General features: G+C 51.2%; 1 protein-coding gene across 3 annotated transcripts in view; it reads left to right on the top strand.

The window, feature by feature from the left end:
* Nucleotides 1–2879: 2879 nt before the first annotated feature.
* Nucleotides 2880–26660, top strand: part of MXI1 (MAX interactor 1, dimerization protein) — a 102572-nt gene continuing 78791 nt past the window's right edge. For 2 of the 3 annotated variants that reach the window (XM_065894198.1, XM_065894196.1), the window contains exons 1-2: nt 19868–19940; nt 25112–25244. In XM_065894198.1, the coding sequence (XP_065750270.1) occupies nt 19868–19940; nt 25112–25244 (206 nt within the window). Of the gene's footprint in view, nt 3310–19867; nt 19941–25111; nt 25245–26660 lie in introns of those variants that run through there. The other variant, XM_065894195.1, reaches the window with a different exon arrangement.

Here is a 26660-nt window from a genome sequence, read left to right as displayed (position 1 = left end):
CAAACAGGCAAACAGGCCAAACAAAGAAACAGAAGGTTGAGAAAATGAGACCAGACTGAGTGGGCACCCAAGACACCTAGGGCCCTTGGGAGCATCATGGCTGGCCTGGCCAGGCACTGCAAAAATTCACTGCTTTCCTTTCAAAGAGTTCACATGTTCTTATCAGGCTGGTCGCCTTCTCATCCCCTACCTGTTCTCTGCAGCAAGGTTCCAAAGAGACCTGTTTATTTATGGAGTCAAAGCCCCAGAGAAAGAGGTGCAGAGGGTTTGAATGGCTCCTCCTGGGAAGCAAAGGTAATCAAGAACGGAGCTGAGCTTGTAACCCAGCATCTTGAATGCCTATCCCAGGATATAACTTCTGAAACACCACCCTTTCTGTTGGGGCCAACTTTATTAGAGAAATCTGTTAATTGGGGGTTGGTGAGGGAGGAGGGATGCTAACATGATTTAACACTTGATGGACTCTGAAAAAAATAAGGAAGGACCTTTGAGCTTTAGCACATTCATCGTTCCACAGACACGTTACCAAAATGAATATATGCAACTATACTGTATGTGACACTCTGGGGCACGATAGCATAGACTTTGTGAAACAAAAAGGCATTTCTCCTGCTTCCAATGTGTCTCTTGTGGTGCCATTGTCTGATGCTAAGAACTCACATAACAACAAAAAACAATGCCCCTATGATGGGGGGGAAGACTTGATTTGGCACCAGCAGTGATGTTTTCCATTGGAATGATGGCGGGGGCTGTGGCTGACTGTGGGAATAGTGCAAATCAGCAATTTTTGGAGATTTTCTTCAAGCCATTGTTTGTTTTGGCTTTGGTCAGATTCGTGGCCCAGCTTGAAGATTCCCACTGGTCTTTCTGAAGCTTGCAGATCTATGAAAGATGAAACAGGGATAAATTAATAATGACAAAACACCGTACCCCCACCCTGGCACTCATGTGTGGGGTGTGCCTGTCTTGGTGCATGTGTATATACATACATGCAGGTCACAGTACTGCATATGAGCACATTTGGCCCATGCCTCCACCGGGGAATTAAAGAGACCAAGGTTTTCTCCGGGCTTAGGTGGTTCATCGTCTCACTATCATCTTTCATCTAGGGCAAGGGAGATCAGTTTTTGCAAAATGGCATTGGTTAAAACTTGTTTGAAACTGTACTTCCTAAAGTCCTTAGACGTTTATAGACTTTTAAGCATGAGTAACTCAGATTGTGATTCCAATAGAACAAATAGTAAGTAATTGTTCTGATGATGCAAGTAGTTTATCTCACAGCTTTTAGGAGCTTCTCTTCTACCCTAGCCAAAGGATGCAGAGATCAATCAAGATGGAAAATGAGCAGAGTATGTGTAGTATGATTATATTATGATACAAACTGTGAATATATTGGCTTTAAAATGCCAAATACTGATTGTTCCTGTCATATCAGCAGCAGGTTATTATAGACTACAAATACACAGGACTTTGGTGAGGGTGTGTGTATTCTGTTTTACATAGTGAGTGTTTTTTACAAAGAAATGTACTTTCATTTTTTCAAAAAGTTTCCATTTCCAGGAAAAGTCTTCCTGACAAATGTGTGTGAAGCTGACTCTAAGCAGGGTGGCTGGGTTGCACAACTCCAGGGGGCAGCATTCACTGTGTCTTCTAAGTAAACGGTTTTCCTGGAGGAAAACTCCAGGTGACCTTGCAAGTTGACAATACTTAGGTGGGCTTATTGCAGATATGTTTTCCAACAAAGTGCAGAAGAGTCTTGTTTCTTGCAACTTATTTCCCCCCTTAGCTGCAGGTAGGGGACTCAGGCTCTTGTCTGGGTCTATACTGGAAGCAAAAGCTCTTACTATGGGCCGGGCAGTGTACTAAGTGCAGATATAATTTAATCAGCACACGAATCTTATCAGAGGTTTCGTGGATGGGGAAACTTAGGCCAAGGGCAGTTATAGGACTCACCCAGGCACACACGCAGTCTGTATGCAGCAGAGCTGGGACTTGAATCCTTCTCTATGGCACTCCCAAAGGGCCCTGACTCCCACCATCCTTCCCGGGCCTGGAGAGCATCCATGGTTCCTGCAGACTCTCACTGGGTCTGCAGTAGCAGTGAAACAATGTCAACTGGGACAGGGGTCTTCAGAACCAAAAGGTGGAATTCAGCTGCGGTAGGGGTGGGAGGTTCCTGGGCTGCCACTTCTGCCTTTCTGTCAAATAAAAGAGAGCCAGAGCCAAGTGTGGAGGCACCCTACCGTGAGCTTTGCACAGCTGGACTATGGCTGGGAAGAGGAGTGTGGGGAGAGATGCTTACACCTCCTCCCTCTTCCTGGAAAATAACTTTGCATTCGAAGGGAGAAAGAAAGAGTGAGTAAATCTGTAACTGGGATTTGGTGGCCTGGGGATTTCATTTGGCCCCGTGAAGGTAGATGCCCGTGCGTCTGTGAGTGAGTGAGTGAGTGTGCGTGCATTGGGGGAAGAGAACTTGAGGTCACATGTGACAATATCTTGGATTGGGCTTTTATTTTTTAAGTCATAGCAGCCCCCATTTGTTGGAAACCTACTATGTGCCAGGCATCGGTATTACTCTTACGTGAAGAAAAAGATAGCTAAGTAGTTTGTTTTTATGCCGATGCGCTCACAGCCTTCGAGTATTTTTTTCCATTCGTGTTTAAATCCTACGCTCTACAATGTGGTAAGATTTGGATAGAGTCGGGGAGTGTGCGGGGACGGGCAGGGGGCGGTCCCTGCCTCGCTTGTCTCCACCTTTTATTTTGACCGGTCTGATGGCGACCGGCTCGCACTAGGACCCAGGCGCCAGAGCGCCTCCGTCTGTCCTGTAGGTTCATTCAATCTCCCATACACACAGACCCACTGCGAGACGGACACACACTCACACTCAGACACACAACTGCACGGAGCGAGGCTCGGGAAGTCAGGTCGCCTCCTCGCCTCGGCGCCTTCTTCGCTCCAGCCAGCCGGTTCTCCCCTGGGGCCCGGAGCTTGGCCGGGCCGCGCCGCCCCAAAACAGGACGAGCTCGGCGGACCCCGGTTCCTCCATGGGCAAACGCGGGCGGCCGCGCAAGGAGGCGCGCTGCGAGGGTGCGGGGCTGGCCCCCGCCGCGCCCCCGGCCGTGACCGCGCCCGAGCCCCCGGCCCAGCCAGAGGAGCTCGCGGGGGCCAAGCTCAGGTGCCCCTTCTCGGACATTTTCAACACCAGCGAGAACTCGATGGAGAAGCACATCAACACTTTTCTGCAGAACGTGCAGATTCTGCTCGAGGCCGCCAGCTACCTGGAGCAGATCGAGAAAGAAAACAAAAGTAAGTTTGGGGGCGCTGGCTCCTCCTCGGCGCCCGGCTCTTTCTTCCTCGCCCATTTGGGCGACCCCTGTCGCCTGCTTGACCCCCCCCTCCCCCAACACACACACATCCAGCCCTCGGCAGTAAAGCCGATGACACCGGAGAAAGGACACGCACGCACAAAGCTGCTAAAGATGTAACAAAGACGAGCGGGGGGAAGGGGGGGGCCTGTCGGTGCGTCCGTCTATCCGTCTCCCAGAGGCTGGCAGGACCGCTGGGCCGAGGAGCGGGGGAGTGTTGTTGTTTGCTGACAACTGAGCCGAGAGCTCATCTCTTCGAGGTCGCCTTTCTTCCTTTTTTTTTTTTTTTTTTCCGGAGCCTTCTCGGGCAGACAAGTGTTGTTTTTCTGTCGCTCGTTCCTGGGTGGGGTGGGGATTAGAAGCCGAAAGTTGGAAACTGTAGGCAGAGCTTAGCGGTTGCAGAAAGAAAACACACAGACACACACGACAACGATAACACCAACAACCAAACAGCCCTCCACGGCGTGGGCTCCGGCTGGCTCGGCTCTTCTTCTCCCTCCTGTCTACTTTGCTTTTTCCTCTCCTCTCGCAGCAAGGCTGGGCTCAGGCCATCGCGTCCACGGATACAGTCCTCCTGCGCCTCTGGTGCCCTGTGGTTTCCTCACCGCCTCCCCCCCCCCCCACCCCGAAAGAAACAGGCCGGCAAAGCCAAGCACCGCCAGCAGCTCGCCCCGGACCCGCCGTCCTGCGCCCGGGAAACTTGGCGAGGGGGACGCAGTCAGAAGGAAACTTTGGGATCTCGCAGGAAACAATAGTTATGGAAGAAGGTGTAGACTGTTATGTTCGGTTTTTTTTTTATTTTCCGGGATACGGCTCCCGAGTGAGCGCACTGGGCGAGGAAGGCAAATGCCTTCCTCGTGGATTTCTGCTGTTCCCCCCCCACCCCAGATTCAGGTGGAGAGCGATGCTTGGGGGGGGGGGGTGGTGGTGCTGGGAGCCCCACCCCGGCCTGGCCTCCTTTTTGTATTTGTTTGTTTCATTTTTGCCTCTGCCAACTGGGTTCCCCCATCCTCCCCAGGCAGTCGCTCAGCGCCGTTAACGGGGGCACGCGTGTGCGGCGTTTCCAGCACGGTCCTCACAAATAATAGCTGCGAGAAGGGCGAAGGGGCCGAGGAATATAGACCGACAGAGTAGAGAAAAGCAGGCTGTTTAATCTGTCCAAACAAGTAGGAAGATCAATGAGATGAGAGAGAGAGAGAGGAGGAGAGAGAGAGAGAAAGGAAGGAAGGAAGAAAGAAAGAAAGGAAGGAAGAAAGAAAGGAAGAAAGAAAGAAAGGGTCCGATTGCAACGTGTCAGATCTTGCAACCTACTCCCCCCCTCCCCCAAACACAACAACAACCCTCAAACACAAAAACACCTTAGCTGACCGACACCCCAGGCCTTCGGGGTTAAAGTAACCGTGTGATGGCAGCGAAATCGTGCAGTAGCTTAAGGCAAAAACAAGGATTTGTGTAGCGTGGTCGGTGGTGCGTTCTTTTCTTCTCTCCTGTTTTCTCGGAGTGCCTGGGTTGCGAGAAAGGCGCATCGTCGGCCGTGTACCTGAATGTTTGCGATTATTCACGGGGTTTTGTGGGGGGCAGTGTGCATTCGTCAATAGGGTAGTTTCTGAAAAGCCAGAGCTGGTGGGGAGGTGGGGGAAGACGTGGTTTTGTTTGGTGAGTTCGCTTTTGTTGGAAGGGGGAGGGGCGTGATTTCTTACGCTATCCCCCGCCCGGGTGCCCTGTTCCCCTGAGTCTGTCCCGTGGCGCCGGCTCTGGCCGGGGGTGCACCCAAAGAGGGCACCTTGGCAGTGTGTGGCAAACCTGGTTGGCCCCCTCCGCCCCCCTCTACAGAAGGGTGTACTAAACAGGCTGCTGGAGCTTCCACCGCATCCCTCGCCCCCCGCCCCTCGCACTCGCAGACAATCGGAGACCTCTGCTCCCTACCTCGCCGCCCCCACCCTCGCTCCCCCAGCAGCCTCGGCCGCCGCCACCTCCTTGTTTACCGGTGCCGGGGCTCTGGCGTGGCCACCAGTCACGTAAGCAGAGGGCCGGGCGCGCTGGGCCGGGCTGCCCCGCACCGGGCGGGCCAGCGGCAGCGGAGCCAGGCTCCCGAGACCGTGGAAGCCAAGGGGCTTCCTCCTGGTCCCTCTCCCGAGGTGTCCGCGCTGCAAGACCCCGAGAGGGGCTCGGGAACCTGGGCGCCCCAATCGAAGTCAACTTCGTGTGCGTAATCAGCCCCTCGGCCCCGCTGCCCCCCTCCTTCGGCCGGCTCCCCGCGGGAGTATTTTTAGCTCTCTTGCCTCTTTTCGCAGCCGCTGTTTGGCTCAGCATGACGTGATGCCAGCGGCCCCCAGATTTCCCCGAGAGCGGGAACTCCGCTCGAGGCCCTTGCCCCCTCCCCAACAGCTCACGCAGGCGAGGGTGACCTCCAGCAAACTATGGGGCGACCATCCGCAGGGCCCTCTATTATCTCCCCTTAAAATTGGAGCGGCCCACGGAGGCCACTTTATTTTCCCCACTCTCGCCCCGCCTCCCGCCCATCTCTGTCTCCTAGTACGGAAAACAGCGGGCCCTACATCTGCCTCATTTTATTAGGGGTGCTTCTTCGCGCTGGCGGCGCTCGCCGTTGTTTTCTGCTCGCTGCACACAATGCCCGCGCGTCACGGCGCTCCGCGTGTGCACAGCAATAATGCGAGTCGGGGGGCGGGTCGTGCGTGCGTCGGGTTCGGGCACTGAGGGTCCCTCCGCGCGCGCAGGACTTGTTTCGCTTCAGAGCCCCGCTTTCCGAAACGCTTACATCATTCAGTCGTTGGGGGAGGGAGGGGAATCTAGGCGTTCCGATAGGATTACAGCGTTTCTCAGGTCCCTGGTTTTTGGAAGGAAGCAAGGACCCTAGCTTTTTAATTATTTTCATGATTGGGCCGGGGGGGGCTCAAGTTTTGTTAGTTGGGCAAGGTTTTTTTTTTTGTTTGTTTTCTTAGGTCACTACTGCAAAGGGCATTACTGGCCGGCTCAGGTGCACAATCTCCCCGCTTTCATTTCAGCCAGTTCTCCTGTAATCACTTGATCTCAGTTTCTCCGCCTCCTCCTCTCCCCCCTCCCAGCTAGAGACACATGGTTTCCACATGGAGACAAACTTCTTTCCTCTGACTGGACTTGACCTAGCAGCGTCGCTCAGCCAATCGGCAGCTTCAGCTTCCTCTAACGTCACGCGTTGCTGAGGCCAGAGACTGGGGGGTGGAGCCAGGAGGCAAGCCAGAAAATCACGGGGAGCTCTAGTGTGGCCAGCTGGTACAGTCCCTTCTTAAAGGGACGCTCTTCACCCGGGTGTTGAGCCTCAATTCTCCATTTCGGGTTCTGTGAGACATTCGCGAAATGCACCGATAAGGCCCTGGTCACGAGTTTACACGTTCCGCTTTTACCGTTTGCAGAGTATTTACTTGGCAGGAGCTTGCCTTATTTTCCGTTGTCACCAGAACTGCTTTTCATGGCTTCTTTGAGGTTTCCGTACTAGGAGAGCTCACTGAGTGTACACAGTACTGAATTATTCTCAGTATATATAATGAGTTTTCTTGGGGTGTTCAAATTAAGTCACTCAGTATTGACTGCTCTGTGCAAGGCAAGGATTGCTTAGGATATGCTGGTACATTCTTCCAAAGTTCCAACTGATGTGAATCCCTGAGAATCTCAAATTAAAGGCCTCCAGAAATATTAATCATGGATACTGTGACCCTGTTTTCACAAATTCAGAAATTATATATAAATAACCTCTGACATATCACCCACATCCATTTGGGGTCCAGTGGAGGGATAGTAATTTAGGACTGACTGATTAGTAGAGAAAATATGTACTTTCTGTTTTGGAAAAGGTTAAAAATGAAAGGGAATAAGAAGGAAATTCACAAAAGGGTGTTCTGTGCATAGTTGTTCAGCAGACAAGTGGAAGTTACTATAACCGGTAAGGTCTACAGGACAGAAAAGGGCTTCCCAGTCTGTAGGGAAGGTGGCTTTGGGGCAATGCTTAAGATAGAAAAGAATGATTAAATGGGAGTAGAAGCCATGGGTGGGTCTCTGGAGTGCATTACCTGGGTTTGAGGGTGAGGTGCTTTCCTAAGGGCATGGACAGGCCAAAGAGCAGCCTCTTCCTCCAAACAGAGGAAGCTGCTGCTGTGTGGTGTCATTTGGCCCTACCCTGCCTTCCTGACTTAATCTCCTCTGCTCCCATCCAGCAGGTCCACCAGCAAGCAGGCTTTACAGTCATGCGTCTATGCTTGACTTAGACTCTTCCCTCTGTCTAAAATGCCCTCATTCTCTTACTCCCCTGGGGTTATCTGTGTCTTACCTACTCTTCATGTCCTAGGTCAGTTCCCACCTCCTCCAGGAAACCTCCCCTGGATATTTCTTAAGGCAGGGTAGTTGAGAGAATGAAAGCTTTACAGTCACCCAGAGCAGGGCCCAAATCCCCCCTTCACTGCTTACTGGCTGTGTGACCTTGGGCACAAGTTACCTAACCTTTCTGAGGTTTCATTTCTTTTTTGTAAAACAAGGATAACAATAGCATCGGCCTCCTGCCATTGCTGAACAACTAACTGAGGTTCTCCATTTAAAGTACCTGGAATGTAGTAGGTGCTCAATAAATAGTCACTTCTTTGAGCCTTGATAATCAGCAATTCTCTACTTGCTGGCTGTGCATTAGTTTTATCCTCACAGGGAGAAGATTAGCATCTTAAGGGAAAAGGTCACTTACAGTATTTCAGTATATGTCACTGTTGCATAACACTGGGCATACAGTAGACAATATACATCCTTTGATTGGTTGGATTTGTCATTTACTGGCTATGGCACAGTGATCAGGTTTGAAGGCCAGGGGACACATGACAGACTTTCTGAAGACTTGGAGAAGAATTGGAAATACTGATCTCTTCCAAGGAGGGAGGATGTCTCCCATTATCAATGCAGAATGCCCTTGGGCTGTAAAGACCAGGGCTTATAAGGAGATGGTAGGTCAGGCCTAGAGAGCTGAAACTACATCAGCTGTGACCCTATAGACGGATCAGTTATTGGTTTAGAGAGCAGGAAACCAGTGCAATTTATGCTAAAATTGAGGGCTTTGGTGGCAACTAACATTCACCTAGGTCACATTTCTGTACAGCAGGCATCTTACGATTCATTCATTCATTCATTCCACAAATATGTATTGAGCATGTACTATGTGCAATTGCTTTTTTTTCTGAAAACTCCATGGGTTGATTTATGACGGGAGTGGAGTAATGTACTTGTTTTTGGTGGAGTTATGTAAAGAGCATTATTAAATCAGGCTTCTGTTTCCTCTGCATCCTAAATTATGTTCCTCAGATTCAACTTTTTTTCCAGTTTTAAATATTATCTCTGCCCATAGGTAAATGCCAGAAATAGACTTTTGAGGATACTGTTGTGGCTTTCAGAGTCCCAGAGCTCCCAGGGACTGGGTAACCTGTGGAGGGAACCCAGGAAAAACATCCAGACCTTGGGAAGTTAGAGAAGCTGAATTGAGCCATTCCTGGTTTGGGAGGTGGGGGCGGGGGGGAAGCTCTATCAGAGCCAAGGCAAAACAACAGCTGCTCACCTACCTGCCCTCTCTGACCAAAACACTGTCCCACTGATGCACCTAGAAATGGGCGTTTTCATCTGAGGATGGCTGGCAGAAGTCTGGGGGTAGAACTGAAAGAAATGAAGAGGGTGCCGGCATGCGGCGGCAGCAGCAACTAATTGCATTGTATAATGTCAACACTGGTAACTATTTAGGGAGTACTGACTATACTTGGTAAAGAATGGGGCTAAACATGCATTATCTCCTGCAATCTTCACAACAGCCCCACGGCATATGCACTTCTATTACCCCCATTTTACAGAGGGGGTAACCGAGGAACAGGGAGCTGAGTAACTTGCCCAAAGGTCACAGGGTTAATAATGGCAGAGCTGAGTTTTGAACCTAGGCCTCTGATTTGACTGAGCCTACAGTTTTAACCATATATAGGTGTATGCATTTTCCAGCCAAGGAATGAAGTCCAGAGAGGTGAAATGACTTGCTCAAGGTCACCCAATAATCTGAAGCAGAGTGGGTGTTTGTAACACCCTGTTGATTGTCCAGGGTCTTTCTGCACACACTCTGCTTAGAAAAGGTTTAGAAGTGAAGCTGGAGACAGGAGAGCCAACCAGAGAGATTTTGTTTTTTTTTTGCGGAGTTGTTCAACTTTGCTGGCCCTAACTCAAGTATAGGCTCCTAGGAAACACTACCCGCCTCCTACTGCCTTTCCCAAGTCTGTCCTCTGGACATATTAGAGGACTTGGGGCTGTTGCTATGGTACTAGGGCCAACAGCAGGTTCACCAAAAGCTGGGTCTTTTGCCTTTTAAAAAAAAGCCTGGCCCTGCAGAAATGAATTGGCCACAAAGATTTGCATCAGTCATTGTGGCTTGTTCTGTTTTAGATCCCCCTGCCTCCCTACCCCACCCCCTCTTCCCTACCACCACCACTTTCTATAAATACAGTTGGATAAATATTGATTTAAACTGGGTTTCTGGAGGAGAAGCCCATGGTTGCCCTGGCCTGGTCTTCACTTAGATACCACCAGTATGCCAGGCCTGACACACCTAACCCCTGATAGCGCTGGCTTCCAAATGACCCGTTTGGGGGAGGTGACTTGTGGTTTTGTGGCTTTTGAGTTTAAAAAAGAGAGAGAAAGAAAACGAAGTATAAAAAGCAATAACGCAGCAAAAAATGGGAATCTTCCTGCAGAATGAATAAAGGCATTTTCAGCAGGAAGAAACGGGGGAAGGTTTATGGTAACCTGGCCTTCTGAACCAGTTCTCTTCCCTTTCCCATTCTGCCTTCCACTCCCTTTTGGGTTTTGTTTTAAAGGAGGCAGGTGGTAAGACGGAGCATCAGGGCCAGTAGGAGCCCCAGAGGTCACAGAGCAGCCATCATCCTCACTATACAGATGGGGAGGCTGAGGCCCAGAGAGGGACAGTGGCTTACCCAAGATGACACAGGAGAGGCAGAACCAGGTCCTTCTGGGCTGTGTTGCCTCTCGCCTGACGTGAGAATGGGTCCCAGGCAGAGCCCCAAACTGGACTTTTGTTTTACAAGTCAGGTGCTCATAAAATCAGCAATTCTCAACCCTGGTTTACTGATCCCAGGGTGTGTCCGGTTATTGCAAAGGTCATTGCAACATTCTCAATAGTCTCTCAAAATTGAGCTAATTTGAATTCACCATTTAGAAGAAATATTTTCTTTTAAATTTAGTCGTGGGGGGGGAGTGGGTGGAGCCCGAAGGCGATGACAGTGACAGGATGGCTACCCAGCCTTAACTGAGGAGGAGGAATTCAAGTCTTCCTGGAGGGGCCTCCTTCTGGGGGTGGAGGGTGGAGCTCTGGCTCACACTGGAGAGAAGCTTCAATTCCGCAGGGAGAGACACCTGCTCTCTGGCTCTTCTGCTAAACTAAAGGGAAGTAATTTTCTCGATACTGTTGTCCCTGAGTGGCCTGGCTGGAGGTGTCAAAGCTGTCAGCAGCTGACTTGATCTCTCCTCTCCGGCCAAAACGAATGGGCATTTGCCACCATCCTCCCCGGCTGGAGGTTCCTTCTTTGCTTCCTCATCTTGGCAGAATGCTGTACAGGGCCCCTTGCTTGTGAAATATTTTGAAAGTTCAGGTGACCCTTGTTTTGAGCAATACATCTCCAGGAAATATATGTTAATAGGATCTCTTTTTTTAAAAATTCAGGTTAGAGAACCTTTCTTTAAAAGGCTTCTGTGGCAAATAATTTTATAAAATGTGGAATTATATTGCATGCCAGGAATTCTCCTTAAATGTGTTCTGTGAGTTTGTCCATTCATCCATCCATCAAACTGGTATTTAATGGGTACACACTGCCTTATGTCAGGCTCTGTGCTAGGACCTGGAAGTACAGTTTCCTGCCATCATGGAGTTATACTCTATTGCAGTGCCGGATTTTAGAAATTCAGTTGTCTTAAAGTAAACCCCAGCAATGTGGGACTGCATCTGACTTGGGCTTTGGGTCTTTGGTTCCAGCCGTCATTACAGATAGAACAAAAATTTATGCCGGGCTTCCAAAAAAAGGAATAGTCCCTCCCCTCCCTGCATGCACCCTGCCACCCCCAAGCCTGGTGTTTAAAACCCTTTGTGTTTATCCTTGTAATATTTACAGATCTGACTCTTTTTTTTTTTTTAAAGCTGCCTGAGCTTAGGACATCAAGTACTGTGTAAGCAACCTTGTAAATAAGCACATTCCACTCCTAGTTCTTTACAGACGGGGGCACTCTGCACTTGGAGGATTGTCCATAGCAGTGCTCCTACCAAGCCTGCTCTCCCATACAACATGCCCTTGGCCTCATACCTCTAATATCCAACTCCAGTGTCTGCCAAGGAAATTTAAACACAGCAAAATTAGAAAGATAAACACAGTGTCCTGAGGGAGAGAAAGATTGGGAAGTTTAAAGCTAATAAAAGGGGATTTGGATTACCTGCTATTTGAGATATTTTACTCCGTGTCTTTATTGCCATTAGCAAGGATACTTGAATAAAGATGATTCGGGACTATTTTAATACTGTTGTATTAAAATGGAGGGCGTGCCCAGGGCTGCTCTGTTTTTGGCCATGGGTGGCAAGTGTAAGTGCGTGTGGCCTCTGTTTTTATTTCTGCAGGGGCCCAGAACTTCCTAATGATGTCCCTGTGTTATCTCCCTCTTACCTCCACCACACCTGACCATCTCTACCATATTTCTTGACTCCCAAGACTCTGAGTACCTTGCATGCAACTTTCTTTCCTTTTTTCCACCAGCTGTAAAATTTCTAACACCTGTGAGGAGCCAAGCACTGTGCGTGTTGCTTCCGAAGTGCAGTATGTATGGTCTCCAGTTCCAGTTCTATATTCCAGTGCAAGTGACAGACAAATAGAGAACAGGTCTCCTGCGAGTCTGATAGCCTGTCCCCAAGGAGGCTGCTGACAGATACAATGTTGTCTCTGTTTTCCAAAGGAATAGTGATAATGGTGCCCTTTTACTGAGCAGTTACTATGTGCCAGCACAATGCTAAGTGCTTTATATTAAATCCTAACAATCATCCAACAGGAGGGTGCTGTCATTATCCTCATTTTATAGATGAGGAAAGCCTTAGCCTTAGCAAGGCTAACTAACTTTCCCAAGGCCACCTGCTATCAAAGAGTGGCGTTGAGACTCAAAACCAGGTTTTTCTTTCTTCCTAGGAGACTTCAGGACTCTGAGAGAAGTGTCAGAGAGCAAGAGGCAAGAAATGGAATCTGGAATGTTTGAGGTTCAGGCTGACGGTCCCCTTGGGAATGCCTCCCTGGAGCGACTTCCTTTACTTCCCATCCATCCTAGGGCAGAGAGAGGGCAGCCAAAACCTTCTGGGACTCTTTAGGCATTGACACTGAAGCCAGATAGGGCCCTTTCTTCTGGAAGGCAATGGTCTAGGGTGTTGCCACTTGCCCTTGCAGCGCCACCTTGCCCAGCACCCCCTGGGGAACTCACCCAACCAGTAGGGCTCCTGATACTCTGGATGCTACAATGTCAAGGGTGTGAATCCACACCCTGTCAGGCTCTACTAGGTTTCCAGAAGGCACTTGAGCTTGTAGGGCAACTGGTCTGGCCCGTGCTTGGCAAGTGTGAGCCGCACAGGTGAGCTTTAGGCCCTGGCTGCCACCTTGCCAGCGTGGGCCAGCTGGTTCTGGTCAAACGGCATAGGTCCAACCTCTTCCTCTCCTCCATGGAGATCTAGGAAACAAGAGTGATCTTAAATATAACTGGGTTCATGTCATTTATTTGGTTAAAGCCCTTCAATAGTTTCCTTCCTATCTCACTTAGAATAAAATCCATATTCCCTGCATGGCTGTCACCCTTACTGTTTAACCTGAGTGTGGTCTGAAGATGGGTAGCCCTGGTGTCTCCCGGGACCTTGTCAGAAATGGGACTCCCAGGTCCCACCCCAGAGCTGCTGAATCCAAATCTCCATTTTAGCACGATTCCCAGGTGATCTGTGCACTCATTAAAGTTTGAGAAGCTGGCCTAGACAGCGCTTGTGATTGCCCTAATCCCTCTACCCACCTAAAGCTACCCCCCCAACTCATTTATTATTTATCCCTTATCCTACTTATCACGGTTTACAATGATTTTACTTGCTTATCACCTGTGTATCAGGCTAGAATACAAGCACCTGGAGGACAAAGACCACAAGCAGTTTTGTTCATTGTTCTCTTTAGCATCTAGGTTAGTGCCCAGCACGTAATGGAGGATTAAGGAATATTCGTTGAATGAATGATGAGTTCTCTGCCTTTAACCTTCTGACCTAGTGTTTATCAACAAGGGAGCTATTGATGAGACAGTTCTTCTTGAGCAGGTTCGCCTGGAATACTGCAGGATTTAACATCCTTGGTTCGTCCTCACTAAATGCCAGTAGAACTCCCCAGTCATGGTGACACTCAAGAAAGACACTCCTACACATTTCTGAAGTCTTCTAGGTGGATATTACGCCTGGGTGAGACCACTGCCCTAACCAATTTTGTCTGACCTTGTCTGACGGAACATACCCTGACGTATGCTGTGGGGTCCAAGAGTTGGGAAATCTAGGTTTGAATCCGTTTGCTACCTATGTGGCCTTGGGCAAATCACTTAACCTTTTGGGGCCTCATCTGGGAAACAGGAATCTCAGAGGTGTGTAGAGGATTAAATGAACTGACTATACAAGTGGCACCACGCACATAGTTGGCTCTCATTATGTAGCAGCTAGTAGGCAAGTGGAGGCATGTTGTTCTAGGATCTCTGGAGAATCCCAGAATCCTAGAATCAGAATGCTGGAAATAGAAGTGATGGTGAGATCACAGACATCTTTGGCCAGCCAAAGGCCTGGTGTTTTATTCTAAATAGTACACCTGAAGCTGAGAACTCAGCCACGAGGCAGCAGGGCTGGGTGTGTGATTTAGTGTCCAGGGCCTGGCTGGCCCTAAGAGTGACCTCCACAAGTTTCTGCCACCTGGAAGGGAGTGATGATGCCAAGGGGTGGTGAGGCAGGGCAACTGTAGGCAGGCTTCTGGCAGGGGAGGGAGGGTTACCCAGGGCTGTGTCAAGAATGTGGGGCATCCTCTTAGCAGCAGGGGAAGGCCTCTGGTAATATATTTTTTTAAGGCTTTAAAATCAAGTTGCATTTAACTTTGAAAGAATAGGTCATTGCACCCAAAACCTGATAAGTGCAACAAAAAATTACAGTACATTCTTGCTTTTGAATATAGATGGCAAACATTCTAAACAAAATATTAACCCGTGGAATGAGCAGTTTTATAGAACAACATACAATGGCTGACCAGGATATATGCCAGAGATGGCTGAAAATCACAAAGTCTATCAGTATAAATGATTATAACCACAAATTAAAGGAGAATAATACATGACTACAGCAACACATGATGAAATGTCATTTGAAAAAAAGTATTAAGGAGGTATTCCTAATGAAGGAAGCTACTTCCATACAACAAAGATCATTTACCTGTGCTGGTCTTTTAACTAAATTGATGTAGCGAGGTTGGGCCCATGGTTTGGGGTCATCACCAGCAGAGGAGTTGATTCTTCCCTTTCCTTAGGGAAGAATGAACCTTGAACAGAAGATGAAACAGAACAGGCTTTGGATCCCTTTGGAATGTAACTTGATCTAGATATTTAAAGGAGAGGGTCTCCATAAATTTAAAAGACCAGAAAATGTATTCCACTTTACTTATCTATTTATTTTTTATTTATTTTATTTTTTATAAATTTATTTATTTGTTTTTGTTTTTTGGCTGTGTTGGGTCTTCGTTGCTGTGCGCAGGCTTTCCCTAGTTGCGGCTAGCCGGGATACTCTTTGTTGCAGTGTGCGGGATTCTCATTGTCGTGGCTTCTCTTGTTGCAGAGCATGGGCTCTAGGCGTGCAGGCTTCAGTAGTTGTGGCACGTGGGCTCAGTAGTTGTGGCACATGGGCTTAGTGGCTCCATGGCATGTGGGATCTTCCCGGGCCAGGGATCGAACCCGTGTTCCCTGCATTGGCAGGTGGATTCTTAACCACTGCACCACCAGGGAAACCCCATATTTACCTATTTATTTTTAAAACCACAAATCAACTAGAAAAAGAATTATGGAGATGGGTAGAGAGCACAGGATGAGAGTCTGTAAGACTGAGTCCTAACCCTTGCTCCATCAGTTTGATAGATAACTGTGTGACCTTGGTAAGTTACCATACCTCTCTGAGCCTCAGTATTTTCATCTGAAAAATGGAGGCTGGATTGAGGAATAAGCCTCAAACTTCTATGAAACAAACCATGAAATGTTATTTGGGGGAACATTCACTTGGCATGGCCCTAGCAAGATCCTCCTGCATACTTTATCAGTTGCACCCCCAAGTGGGGTGCTCCGGGGTAAGCAAGAGTCTTACATGTGCATATTAATTGAGTCCTGCAATGCAGATTTCTTCTTGGATCCAAGTTAATGCAAAAAAGAAGGAAGAGGACATTCGAGAGATTAACACATCCCTTATAATCACCGAAATAGGCTGCTGTTATAAGGGCCATTTAATAAAATGTAAGAAGCCCTTTTCTAAGAGGGAAGAGATAGGCCAGGATGGAAGTCAAGTGCAGCTGTTTGAGCCTCTGCCAGTGGCCTGATCTCACCAGAGAACCAAAGTTAAAAAACAACAAACTTCCAGATTCAGCGATCTCAGATTAACACGGCCTCCCCCTGCTGTTTCCTCCACCCTCATGTCCTTTCTTCCCCTTTATCCCCAGCTCAGGTCGTGGTGCTGGGTCGTGGTGCTGGGTCGTGGTGCTTTTCCGTGTGGTTGGGATGGCAGCCGGCAGCCCTGGCGACTAGAGCTCTGGGAGGCGGCAGCTACCTCTCGGGTTTAGCATTACGTCATCCCTTCTAGACCCAAATTTATCTCGGCTGCACACAGACCCGCAGCTCTGAGCGGCTGCTGACTCGAGGAGAGCTTACGCATGAAGTTAGGCAAGGCTGACTCACTGGGCAGAAGAAAAGGTTTCCTGCTGCTCTTCACGTTTCTGGGCTCCAAGAGGAGAGGCGAGGAGGAGGCTGCGGTTGTCATTTTGGGGTGGGGGATGGAAAGATGTATAACTGTTAACAGTTCTTACTTAGGAGCTCAGGACTTACCTCCCCTGTTCCCACCCTTAAAGATAATGGCGGAAAACAGTGCCCTGCACAGTATACACGTTGCAGTTTCAGGGAAGTTCTCTTAAGCACCAGGTGTCACTAAGACAGTGACTTCGGACTTGCACCTTAACCTCGTGGCCCCGTCCCCTCTATTCATCTTTCCTGTCTGCAGAAACGATATAACACAGACCAGCCTCCTGCATTGTTCATGGATCTGCAGTAAATCATTTGAAAATTTACATTGAGTAAACGGTGCAGGGAGAGGACCCCTAGGAATGGAGAGCTTTGCCGTGTTCTTCCAGAAGGCAGACTGTCCCCATGCAGGCTGTTTGTTACAGGGCTGGGGGACTCCGGAGGACTTTTTCCATCTTCAAAAGAGACTCCCCTGAGTGAGATACTTTAGGGGGAGGACAGAAGAACCAGAAACTATGGGTAAGATTCCAGGTTCTTTTGTCAGTAGACTTTGGAAGCCTTGCTTTTCCTCAGTTTCCCTATTTGTAGTGCAGATTGGATTCATCTGCAAAAGAAAGGCCATGGCTGCCTCTGGGCTTCACCAGGCTGGGCTGGTGCTGAGGGATGGTTTGTGGGTAGCATCACTCTCCCAAGGCTAGAGCCCCAGGCTTTGTGCTCTAGGAGGCCCTTGTGGCCAATGTCCATGCAAGAACTCTGGGAGTCAGCCAGAGCAGGTCATTTGCTGTTAGAAGAGGCTGGATATTTCCGTACAGAAACCAGTTCTTAACACTGCCCACGATCACCCATCACCTTTTCTCTTCTTCAACATATGCAGGTGGCCTTTTGGTGATTCTCGCACTACTTTCCATCTCCTCATCTCCCTCTTGGCCATGGCTTTAAAAGAAGGGTTGGTAAATTCATCTGGAGGTCAACTGCGAAAGGCCAGGCATGTGCTGCAAGCATCCTGCTTTCTCTTAATAGCCTGCTAGGGCTTAGGATGTATGGATTTAAACCCATCTTGAACACATGTGTATTTTCAGTTTGTACTTTTTTCCTTGACTGCGTGTCACATGGTTTACCTCCCATTGGGTAGACTTTTATTTGTTATAAAGCTACCTCTTTTAAGTTCCTGGGGTAGCCCTTGGCAATTTGTGATCTGAAGTGGTAGAAACTTTCAACTTTATTAGAAACTTTCAACCTTATTTTTATTTCTACCTTCAACTTACAGATGTTCTGAGTGAACAGGTATTTTCTTTTAAATAATTCCATTCTTCCCCTATCCAACATGTCCCTTGTTGAATGCGGAGGGTGGTTGTTACCAACACCCAATGGGAAAGCCCAGATCTGAAGTGACCTAGCCAACAGCTGAAAAAGCACAGTTCTGGTTTCAAAGCTTTTACAAAAAAAAAAAATCTCCTGTGGCTTGTGAAGATCTCTCATTTTGGGTCTCCCTGCATTTGATGGAACATCTATTTGGTTCTTAAATGTGGTACCAAGTGTAATATTTAATAAGGCTGGTAGAATTTTGCAGATTTTGACCTCATTGGAAATCTTGTTAACTTTGGAAAAAAAAAAAAAGGAGGGAGAGCATATTAAAATGCAGCATTAAGCCCATGACATTTTTGAGAGTAACGTTTTCATTCTGAGATGGTTATTTTCTGCAGTAGCCACTGGAATGACCACAGGAAGTTCTCCCCTCACCAAGAGCTTCCTGTTATTCTGGATGTCCACCAGCAGGTTAAAATAATCAGGGTGGGGAAAAGTTATGGATGTTTACGCAATTCCCAGCTTGCTCCTAGAGCTTTCAACAGTTATGACCCTCTTGCCTTTCTTCGCCCTAGACCACAGCTTCTCATTCAGGGGTGATTTTCTGCCCCAAGAGACATTTGGCAATGTCTGGAGACATTTTTGGTAGTCACACCTGAGTTGGTGGTGTGCTACTGGCATCTAGTGGGTAGAGGCCAGGGATGCTGCTGAATATCCTACAATGCACAGGTCTCCAACCCCACCCCCAGTTAGGAATTATTCGCTCAAAATATCAATAATGGTTGAGAAACTCTGATCTAGACTTTGAGGACTTGGAAAGACGGTGGTGGTGAGGGAAGCCATTGGCAGTTTTTTAATGTGGTCCTGCTCTCTTTAGCCTCTGCTTTCAGTTCCTGCTCTGTGGAGGAGAGCGTGAGAGGAAATGATCATCACAGCTTCCATTTATTGGGTGACATGTACTAAGTGCTGGTATTATTTAATCTTCACAATTAGCCCTACTGACTACACACTCCTTGAGAGCAAGGTCCATCTCTGTTTATCTCATTACTGTACACATTATGTCTAGTACAGTGCCTGACACATGGCAGGCCCTCAATGCATGGATAAATGGAGTAATTATATCTGATATAGATGTGAGGAAAATGAGGCCTTACGAGTCCACACAACTTGTGTTAGGTAGCAGAGTCAGAATTTGAACTGAGCCTCATGTGACTCCAGCACCAAACCACTGAATTATATCCCTCACTTGCAGCACCAAAGAGGTTTTCTAGCTTCTAAAGTCTCGAGGTTCTCTAGCCTTTTCCCCTCCTGAGGGAGGGGAAAGGAGTTTTAAAAAATAAGATAAAAAAAAAACCAAAACACTACCTCTCTGTGAAAACTGAGGTGGAAGAAGGGCCTTATGGGAGCCCTCTCTGGCTCTGATAGGATCACCCCTTGCTCCTGAACAGGGATTTTTGGCTTTTCAAGTATTTATTCTTGAATAAATGGGGCAACCAAGGCACACAAGTTACAGGAGACAGTAGTAGTAGATAGAAAACTGGAGCGTGGCACTGCGGCTCAAGCATGCTTCAGCTCCTAGGTGCCCACCGGGAGTCATTGAGAAAAGGGCTCCCAGACAGCAGACTCACAGTTCGCTCAAATCCTTCCCTCCGCGAAGAAAAGCCCAGAGAGCTTCTTAGTCTTTGCATCTAGGAGGTACAAGTCGAGCGGGACTACATCTCCCGGCGGCCACTGCGGAATTTGGCAAGGCGCAGGCGCACTGAAGCGGCGTGCGTACTACGACTCCCGGCGTGCAGTGGGCGGGGCGGGACTACATTTCCCAGGAGGCAGAGGAAGGGGCGGGAGGGGGCGGGCCGCGACGCTGCTCCCGCCCCTCCCCCGTGCTCGCGCGGAGAGGTAAACAAACTCCGCGCCGGCTGTCTGCTGAGCCGCGGGGGCGGCGGGGCGGCTGGGAACGCGCGGAGCCGCGGCGGGGCTGGCCCGCCCGCCGCCGCACATGTCCCGGGGCGGTGCCGGATTGTAGCCGCCTGAGGCGCCTCCTGTCGGCCGGGGAAGGGAGTGCGGAGAGGCCCCTGTCGCCGCCCGCGGTGCCCATGGAGCAGGTGCGGATGATCAACGTGCAGCGCCTGCTGGAGGCGGCCGAGTTTTTGGAGCGCCGCGACCGAGGTAACGGCTGGACGCCGCCGCCTCCTCCACCGCCTGAGCCCGCGCACTCCAGCTCCGCTCACGGAGTGCGGTGCGGCGGGTGAGGGGTGCGTGTGTGAGGAGGTTGAGTGTGTGAAGAGGGGGTGCGTGTGTGAGGCGGGGGGTGCGTGTGTGAGGGGGTGCGTGTGTGAGGAGGGGCGTCCGTGTGTGAGGGGGGTTGCGTGTGTGAGGGGGTGCGTGTGTGAGGAGGGGGTTGCGTGTGTGAGGGGGGTGCGTGTGTGAGAAGGGGGTTGCGTGTGTGAGGGGATGCGTGTGTGAGGAGGGGGTTGCGTGTGTGAGGGGGTGCATGTGTGAGGGGGTGCGTTTGTGAGGAGGGGGTTGCGTGTGTGAGGGGGTGCGTTTGTGAGGAGGGGGTTGCGTGTGTGAGGGGGTGCGTGTGTGAGGAGGGGGCTGCGTGTGTGAGGGGGTGCGTGTGTGAGGAGGGGGTTGCGTGTGTGAGGGGGGTGCGTGTGTGAGGAGGGGGTTGCGTGTGTGAGGGGATGCGTGTGTGAGGAGGGGGTTGCGTGTGTGAAGGGGTGCATGTGTGAGGAGGGGCTGCGTGTGTGAGGGGGTGCGTGTGTGAGGGGGTGCGTTTGTGAGGAGGGGGTTGCGTGTGTGAGGGGGTGCGTTTGTGAGGAGGGGGTTGCGTGTGTGAGGGGGTGCGTGTGTGAGGAGGGGGCTGCGTGTGTGAGGGGGTGCGTGTGTGAGGGGGAGCGTGTGTGAGGAGGGGCTGCGTGTGTGAGGGGGTGCGTGTGTGAGGAGGGGGTTGCGTGTGTGAGGGGGTGCGTGTGTGAGGAGGGGCTGCGTGTGTGAGGGGGTGCGTGTGTGAGGGGGTGCGTTTGTGAGGAGGGGGTTGCGTGTGTGAGGGGGTGCGTGTGTGAGGAGGGGGCTGCGTGTGTGAGGGGGTGCGTGTGTGAGGGGGAGCGTGTGTGAGGAGGGGCTGCGTGTGTGAGGGGGTGCGTGTGTGAGGAGGGGGTTGCGTGTGTGAGGGGGTGCGTGTGTGAGGAGGGGCTGCGTGTGTGAGGGGGTGCGTTTGTGAGGAGGGGGTTGCGTGTGTGAGGGGGTTGTGTGTGAGGAGGGGGTTGCGTGTGTGAGGGGGTGCGTGTGTGAGGAGGGGGCTGCGTGTGTGAGGGGGTGCGTGTGTGAGGAGGGGGTTGCGTGTGTGAGGGGGGTGCGTGTGTGAGGAGGGGGTTGCGTGTGTGAGGGGATGCGTGTGTGAGGAGGGGGTTGCGTGTGTGAAGGGGTGCATGTGTGAGGAGGGGCTGCGTGTGTGAGGGGGTGCGTGTGTGAGGGGGTGCGTTTGTGAGGAGGGGGTTGCGTGTGTGAGGGGGTGCGTTTGTGAGGAGGGGGTTGCGTGTGTGAGGGGGTGCGTGTGTGAGGAGGGGGCTGCGTGTGTGAGGGGGTGCGTGTGTGAGGGGGAGCGTGTGTGAGGAGGGGCTGCGTGTGTGAGGGGGTGCGTGTGTGAGGAGGGGGTTGCGTGTGTGAGGGGGTGCGTGTGTGAGGAGGGGCTGCGTGTGTGAGGGGGTGCGTGTGTGAGGGGGTGCGTTTGTGAGGAGGGGGTTGCGTGTGTGAGGGGGTGCGTGTGTGAGGAGGGGGCTGCGTGTGTGAGGGGGTGCGTGTGTGAGGGGGAGCGTGTGTGAGGAGGGGCTGCGTGTGTGAGGGGGTGCGTGTGTGAGGAGGGGGTTGCGTGTGTGAGGGGGTGCGTGTGTGAGGAGGGGCTGCGTGTGTGAGGGGGTGCGTGTGTGAGGGGGTGCGTTTGTGAGGAGGGGGTTGCGTGTGTGAGGGGGTGCGTGTGTGAGGAGGGGGCTGCGTGTGTGAGGGGGTGCGTGTGTGAGGGGGAGCGTGTGTGAGGAGGGGCTGCGTGTGTGAGGGGGTGCGTGTGTGAGGAGGGGGTTGCGTGTGTGAGGGGGTGCGTGTGTGAGGAGGGGCTGCGTGTGTGAGGGGGTGCGTTTGTGAGGAGGGGGTTGCGTGTGTGAGGGGGTGCGTGTGTGAGGAGGGGCTGCGTGTGTGAGGGGGTGCGTGTGTGAGGGGGTGCGTTTGTGAGGAGGGGGTTGCGTGTGTGAGGGGGTGCGTGTGTGAGGAGGGGGCTGCGTGTGTGAGGGGGTGCGTGTGTGAGGGGGAGCGTGTGTGAGGAGGGGCTGCGTGTGTGAGGGGGTGCGTGTGTGAGGAGGGGGTTGCGTGTGTGAGGGGGTGCGTGTGTGAGGAGGGGCTGCGTGTGTGAGGGGGTGCGTTTGTGAGGAGGGGGTTGCGTGTGTGAGGGGGTTGTGTGTGAGGAGGGGCTGCGTGTGTGAGGGGCTGCGTGTGTGAGGAGGGGCTGCGTGTGTGAGGGTTGCGTGTGTGAGGGGGTGCGTGTGTGAGGGGGCTGCGTGTGTGAGGGGGTGCGTGTGTGAGGAGGGGGTTGCGTGTGTGAGGGGGTGCGTGTGTGAGGGGGTGCGTGTGTGAGGAGGGAGTTGCGTGTGTGAGGGGGTTGCGTGTGTGAGGGGGTGCGTGTGTGAGGAGGGGGCTGCGTGTGTGAGGGGCTGCGTGTGTGAGGAGGGGCTGCGTGTGTGAGGGTTGCGTGTGTGAGGGGGTGCGTGTGTGAGGGGGCTGCGTGTGTGAGGGGGTGCGTGTGTGAGGAGGGGGTTGCGTGTGTGAGGGGGTGCGTGTGTGAGGAGGGGGCTGCGTGTGTGAGGAGGGGCTGCGTGTGTGAGGAGGGGGTTGCGTGTGTGAGGGGGTTGTGTGTGAGGAGGGGCTGCGTGTGTGAGGGGCTGCGTGTGTGAGGAGGGGCTGCGTGTGTGAGGGTTGCGTGTGTGAGGGGGCTGCGTGTGTGAGGGGGTGCGTGTGTGAGGAGGGGGTTGCGTGTGTGAGGGGGTGCGTGTGTGAGGGGGTGCGTTTGTGAGGAGGGAGTTGCGTGTGTGAGGGGGTTGCGTGTGTGAGGGGGTGCGTGTGTGAGGAGGGGGCTGCGTGTGTGAGGGGCTGCGTGTGTGAGGAGGGGCTGCGTGTGTGAGGGTTGCGTGTGTGAGGGGGTGCGTGTGTGAGGGGGCTGCGTGTGTGAGGGGGTGCGTGTGTGAGGAGGGGGTTGCGTGTGTGAGGGGGTGCGTGTGTGAGGAGGGGGCTGCGTGTGTGAGGGGGTGCGTGTGTGAGGAGGGGGTTGCGTGTGAGGGGACTGCGTGTGTGAGGGGGTGCGTGTGTGAGGAGGGGGTTGCGTGTGTGAGGGAGGTTGCGTGTGTGAGGGGGGTGCGTGTGTGAGGAGGGGGTTGCGTGTGTGAGGGGGTGCGTGTGTGAGGAGGGGGTTGCGTGTGTGAGGGGGTGCATGTGTGAGGAGGGGGTGCGTGTGTGAGGGGGTGCGTTTGTGAGGAGGGGGTTGCGTGTGTGAGGGGGTGCGTGTGTGAGGGGGTGCGTGTGTGAGGGGGTGCGTGTGTGAGGAGGGGGCTGCGTGTGTGAGGGGCTGCGTGTGTGAGGGTTGCGTGTGTGAGGGGGTGCGTGTGTGAGGAGGGGGCTGCGTGTGTGAGGGGGTGCGTGTGTGAGGAGGGGTGCGTGTGTGGGGAGGGGTGAGTGTGTGAGGAGGGGTGCGTGTGTGAGGAGGGGGCTGCGTGTGTGAGGGGGTGCGTGTGTGAGGAGGGGGTTGCGTGTGAGGGGACTGCGTGTGTGAGGGGGTGCGTGTGTGAGGAGGGGGTTGCGTGTGTGAGGGAGGTTGCGTGTGTGAGGGGGGTGCGTGTGTGAGGAGGGGGTTGCGTGTGTGAGGGGGTGCGTGTGTGAGGAGGGGGTTGCGTGTGTGAGGGGGTGCATGTGTGAGGAGGGGGTGCGTGTGTGAGGGGGTGCGTTTGTGAGGAGGGGGTTGCGTGTGTGAGGGGGTGCGTGTGTGAGGGGGTGCGTGTGTGAGGGGGTGCGTGTGTGAGGAGGGGGCTGCGTGTGTGAGGGGCTGCGTGTGTGAGGGTTGCGTGTGTGAGGGGGTGCATGTGTGAGGAGGGGGCTGCGTGTGTGAGGGGGTGCGTGTGTGAGGAGGGGTGCGTGTGTGGGGAGGGGTGAGTGTGTGAGGAGGGGTGCGTGTGTGAGGAGGGGGTTGCGTGTGTGAGGGGGTGCGTGTGTGAGGGGGTGCGTGTGTGAAGAGGGGGTTGCGTGTGTGAGGGGGGTGCGTGTGTGGGGAGGGGTGAGTGTGTGAGGAGGGGTGAGTGTGTGAGGAGGGGTGAGTGTGTGAGGAGGGAGTGTGTGTGTGTGGGTGTGCGTGTGAGAGAGGGTGGGCATGTGAGGGGAGAGGTGCATGAGGCAGCAGGTATGTGAGGGGAGGAGTACCACTGGTGCCTGCGTGAGGGGGCACATGTGGGTGTGTGTATGTTAATGAAGGGGAGGAGACTGTCACCTGCGGGAGATGGAGAGAGGGGTCAGGCTGGACCTGGGAGCTGCCCTGAGTGGAGGTGGACCAGAGGAGAGGGAAGGAGGGTGTTGAGAGTGGAGGTGATCTGAGGACCTGGGAGGAAAGAGGATGCAAAGAACTGGAGGAAAGGGCTGGGAGCAGTGCAGGTCGGGGTGGAGGAGACAAGGCTGAGAGCAAAGAAAGGGAATGCCTGCTGAAGAGCAGGGCGGAGGACAGACACTTGTAGCCAAGGGACCTCTTCGAATCTGAAGTGCGATGCGATGGAATCCCCTTAGGAATGGAGACTAAGGGAGATGTAAAGAGATTGGGGTATGAAGAGTACAGCCCCTGGAAATTGTGTTGAGAGAAAGTGTCCTCCTAAGACTAGGTGATTGAATTATTTGAAGTACACAAAAACGTGGGGCTTAGAGAGACACCTTCTAGAAGGGGGATAGTTAAAGGAAAAGGGATTTTGAGGCAAGTGAAATAATTTAGGTGAATGGTAATTGGTCTCAGAAATGAGGGTGTTTGAGTCAAGAATTCTTGGAGAAGAGGATTTTGGAGAGGAGAGAGAAGTTCCTTGGTTTAGAGGAGGTGTTGGTACACCTTCCTGGGGTGAGTTGGGTCTGTATATGTCACAGGATTGATGACGAGGCAAGGACTGGAAATTTTATATTCCAACCAGAAAGAGTGGAAAAAATTTATCTCTTTTTCTTCTCTTGTTTTCAGCAACCTGTTACTGCAAGGACTTGAGATCTGTAGATCCATGAATTTGGGTGTATTCCTCTTATCGTATCTTTTTTTCTTGCTGTTTCTTTAGAGTGTGAACATGGCTACGCCTCAGCGTTCCCCTCCATGCCGAGCCCCCGGCTGCAGCATTCAAAGCCCCCACGGAGGTTGAGCCGGGCACAGAAACACAGCAGCGGGAGCAGCAACACCAGCACTGCCAACAGGTAGCAAGCTGGGGAGGTTTAAAAAGGGCAGTTGGAGGGAGGGAGCACATACTCAGGCAGAAGTGCTGGCCCAACTGACCTCAGTTCTTTAATACGGAGTCTAGAGCAACACTGAGCAGCCAAGTGGAAACAGCCTTTCCCACCATCCCTCGGGATTTGGCCCTTTTAAAATAATAAAGTCTCGGAATCATAACCTACCTTTGTGTAGAAGGGAAGAAATAGAATCTGGAAAGACAACCAAAGAAGTTCTTGCTGGGGATTATTAAGTGGAGATGTCTGTGACTGACAGCGATAGTAAGTTCAGAGACCTGGCAGCATGTGTCCATGCATGCAGCCCCATGCTAAATACAATCTTGGGCCAGCTTTAAACTTAGACGATCCAAAAATTTTTAAAAATCAGAAATAGCTCAGGCAGGATATAAAACAGAATCAAGGGTTTTGTCAAAGGAATAAAAATATTTAGGTAGAGTAGGAAGTTAGTGGGCACAGTCTATTTTTTTTGTTTGTTTAAGGATGATAAGATTGAATTGGGAACTTTTAAAGCAAAAAAAAAAAAAACGAAAAGAAAGAAGGTGCTTATTCTTCAATCAAAACAGAAACTTAGAAAATGCTTACTTGGCTGTACTCAGACATAGTTGACTTATATTTTTTGGAAAATTTTTGGTAGTGTCTGGCTGTCTCTTCAGTGTTTTTATTCTAGAGGGTCAGTGAATTCTAAAGATTCATCTCATATGAAGTTTTCAAAAGTCCAGTCTTAAAAGAAAGTCAAAATCAACAGATGCTTGCCTTTTCCATTGATAAAAGGAATTAAATGAGATCTTTTTTTCCAAAGTTTGGTCTAGAGAATGTAAGCATTCATTTTGGAGGGACACAGAACAATCTTTGGGTAACTAAGTTTGCCTGAAGACTTTGGAGAGCTCCAGACAGGAAATTGAGTAACACTTGGGGAGGTGGATTGGGGAGGGAGCAGGAGTAGGGGCTCTAACTCATTGATGCAGAAAACCTGAGGTTCCAGTATATAACAGAGCTCAAAATGTTGGATCGTCCAACTCTGGATTACTGAGGCACATCACTAGGATTCACTCTTCTTTCTTTGACTTATCTTTAAAGCTGTGTTTCCTTTACGGCTTCTTTTCTTCATTAAGACTATTCTGTGTATTTTAAACAATTTTTAAAATTATAACAATAATTAGCCATAAGTGTAATATGCTGTATTTATGTTTATGTGTGGATCTAGAGGGTTTGTTGTGGTATGGTAGGTTTGGGATGAAAATACGTAGTATGATATGCAGCATTAAACAAAAAGCACACATAAATTTTCTTGCCCCTCACAGTTTCTCTGGTTAAGGTATCATCAATTAAAACCTGTATTCAGGAATTTATAAGTTTTCCAATCCATGTGTAGATTAAAAAAAA

The sequence above is a fragment of the Phocoena phocoena genome, chromosome 16 (assembly GCF_963924675.1).
Source record: "Phocoena phocoena chromosome 16, mPhoPho1.1, whole genome shotgun sequence".
Lineage (NCBI taxonomy): Eukaryota > Metazoa > Chordata > Mammalia > Artiodactyla > Phocoenidae > Phocoena > Phocoena phocoena.
The sequence above is the reverse complement of the archived record's forward strand: the minus strand, read 5'-3'. Positions and strand labels throughout refer to the sequence as shown.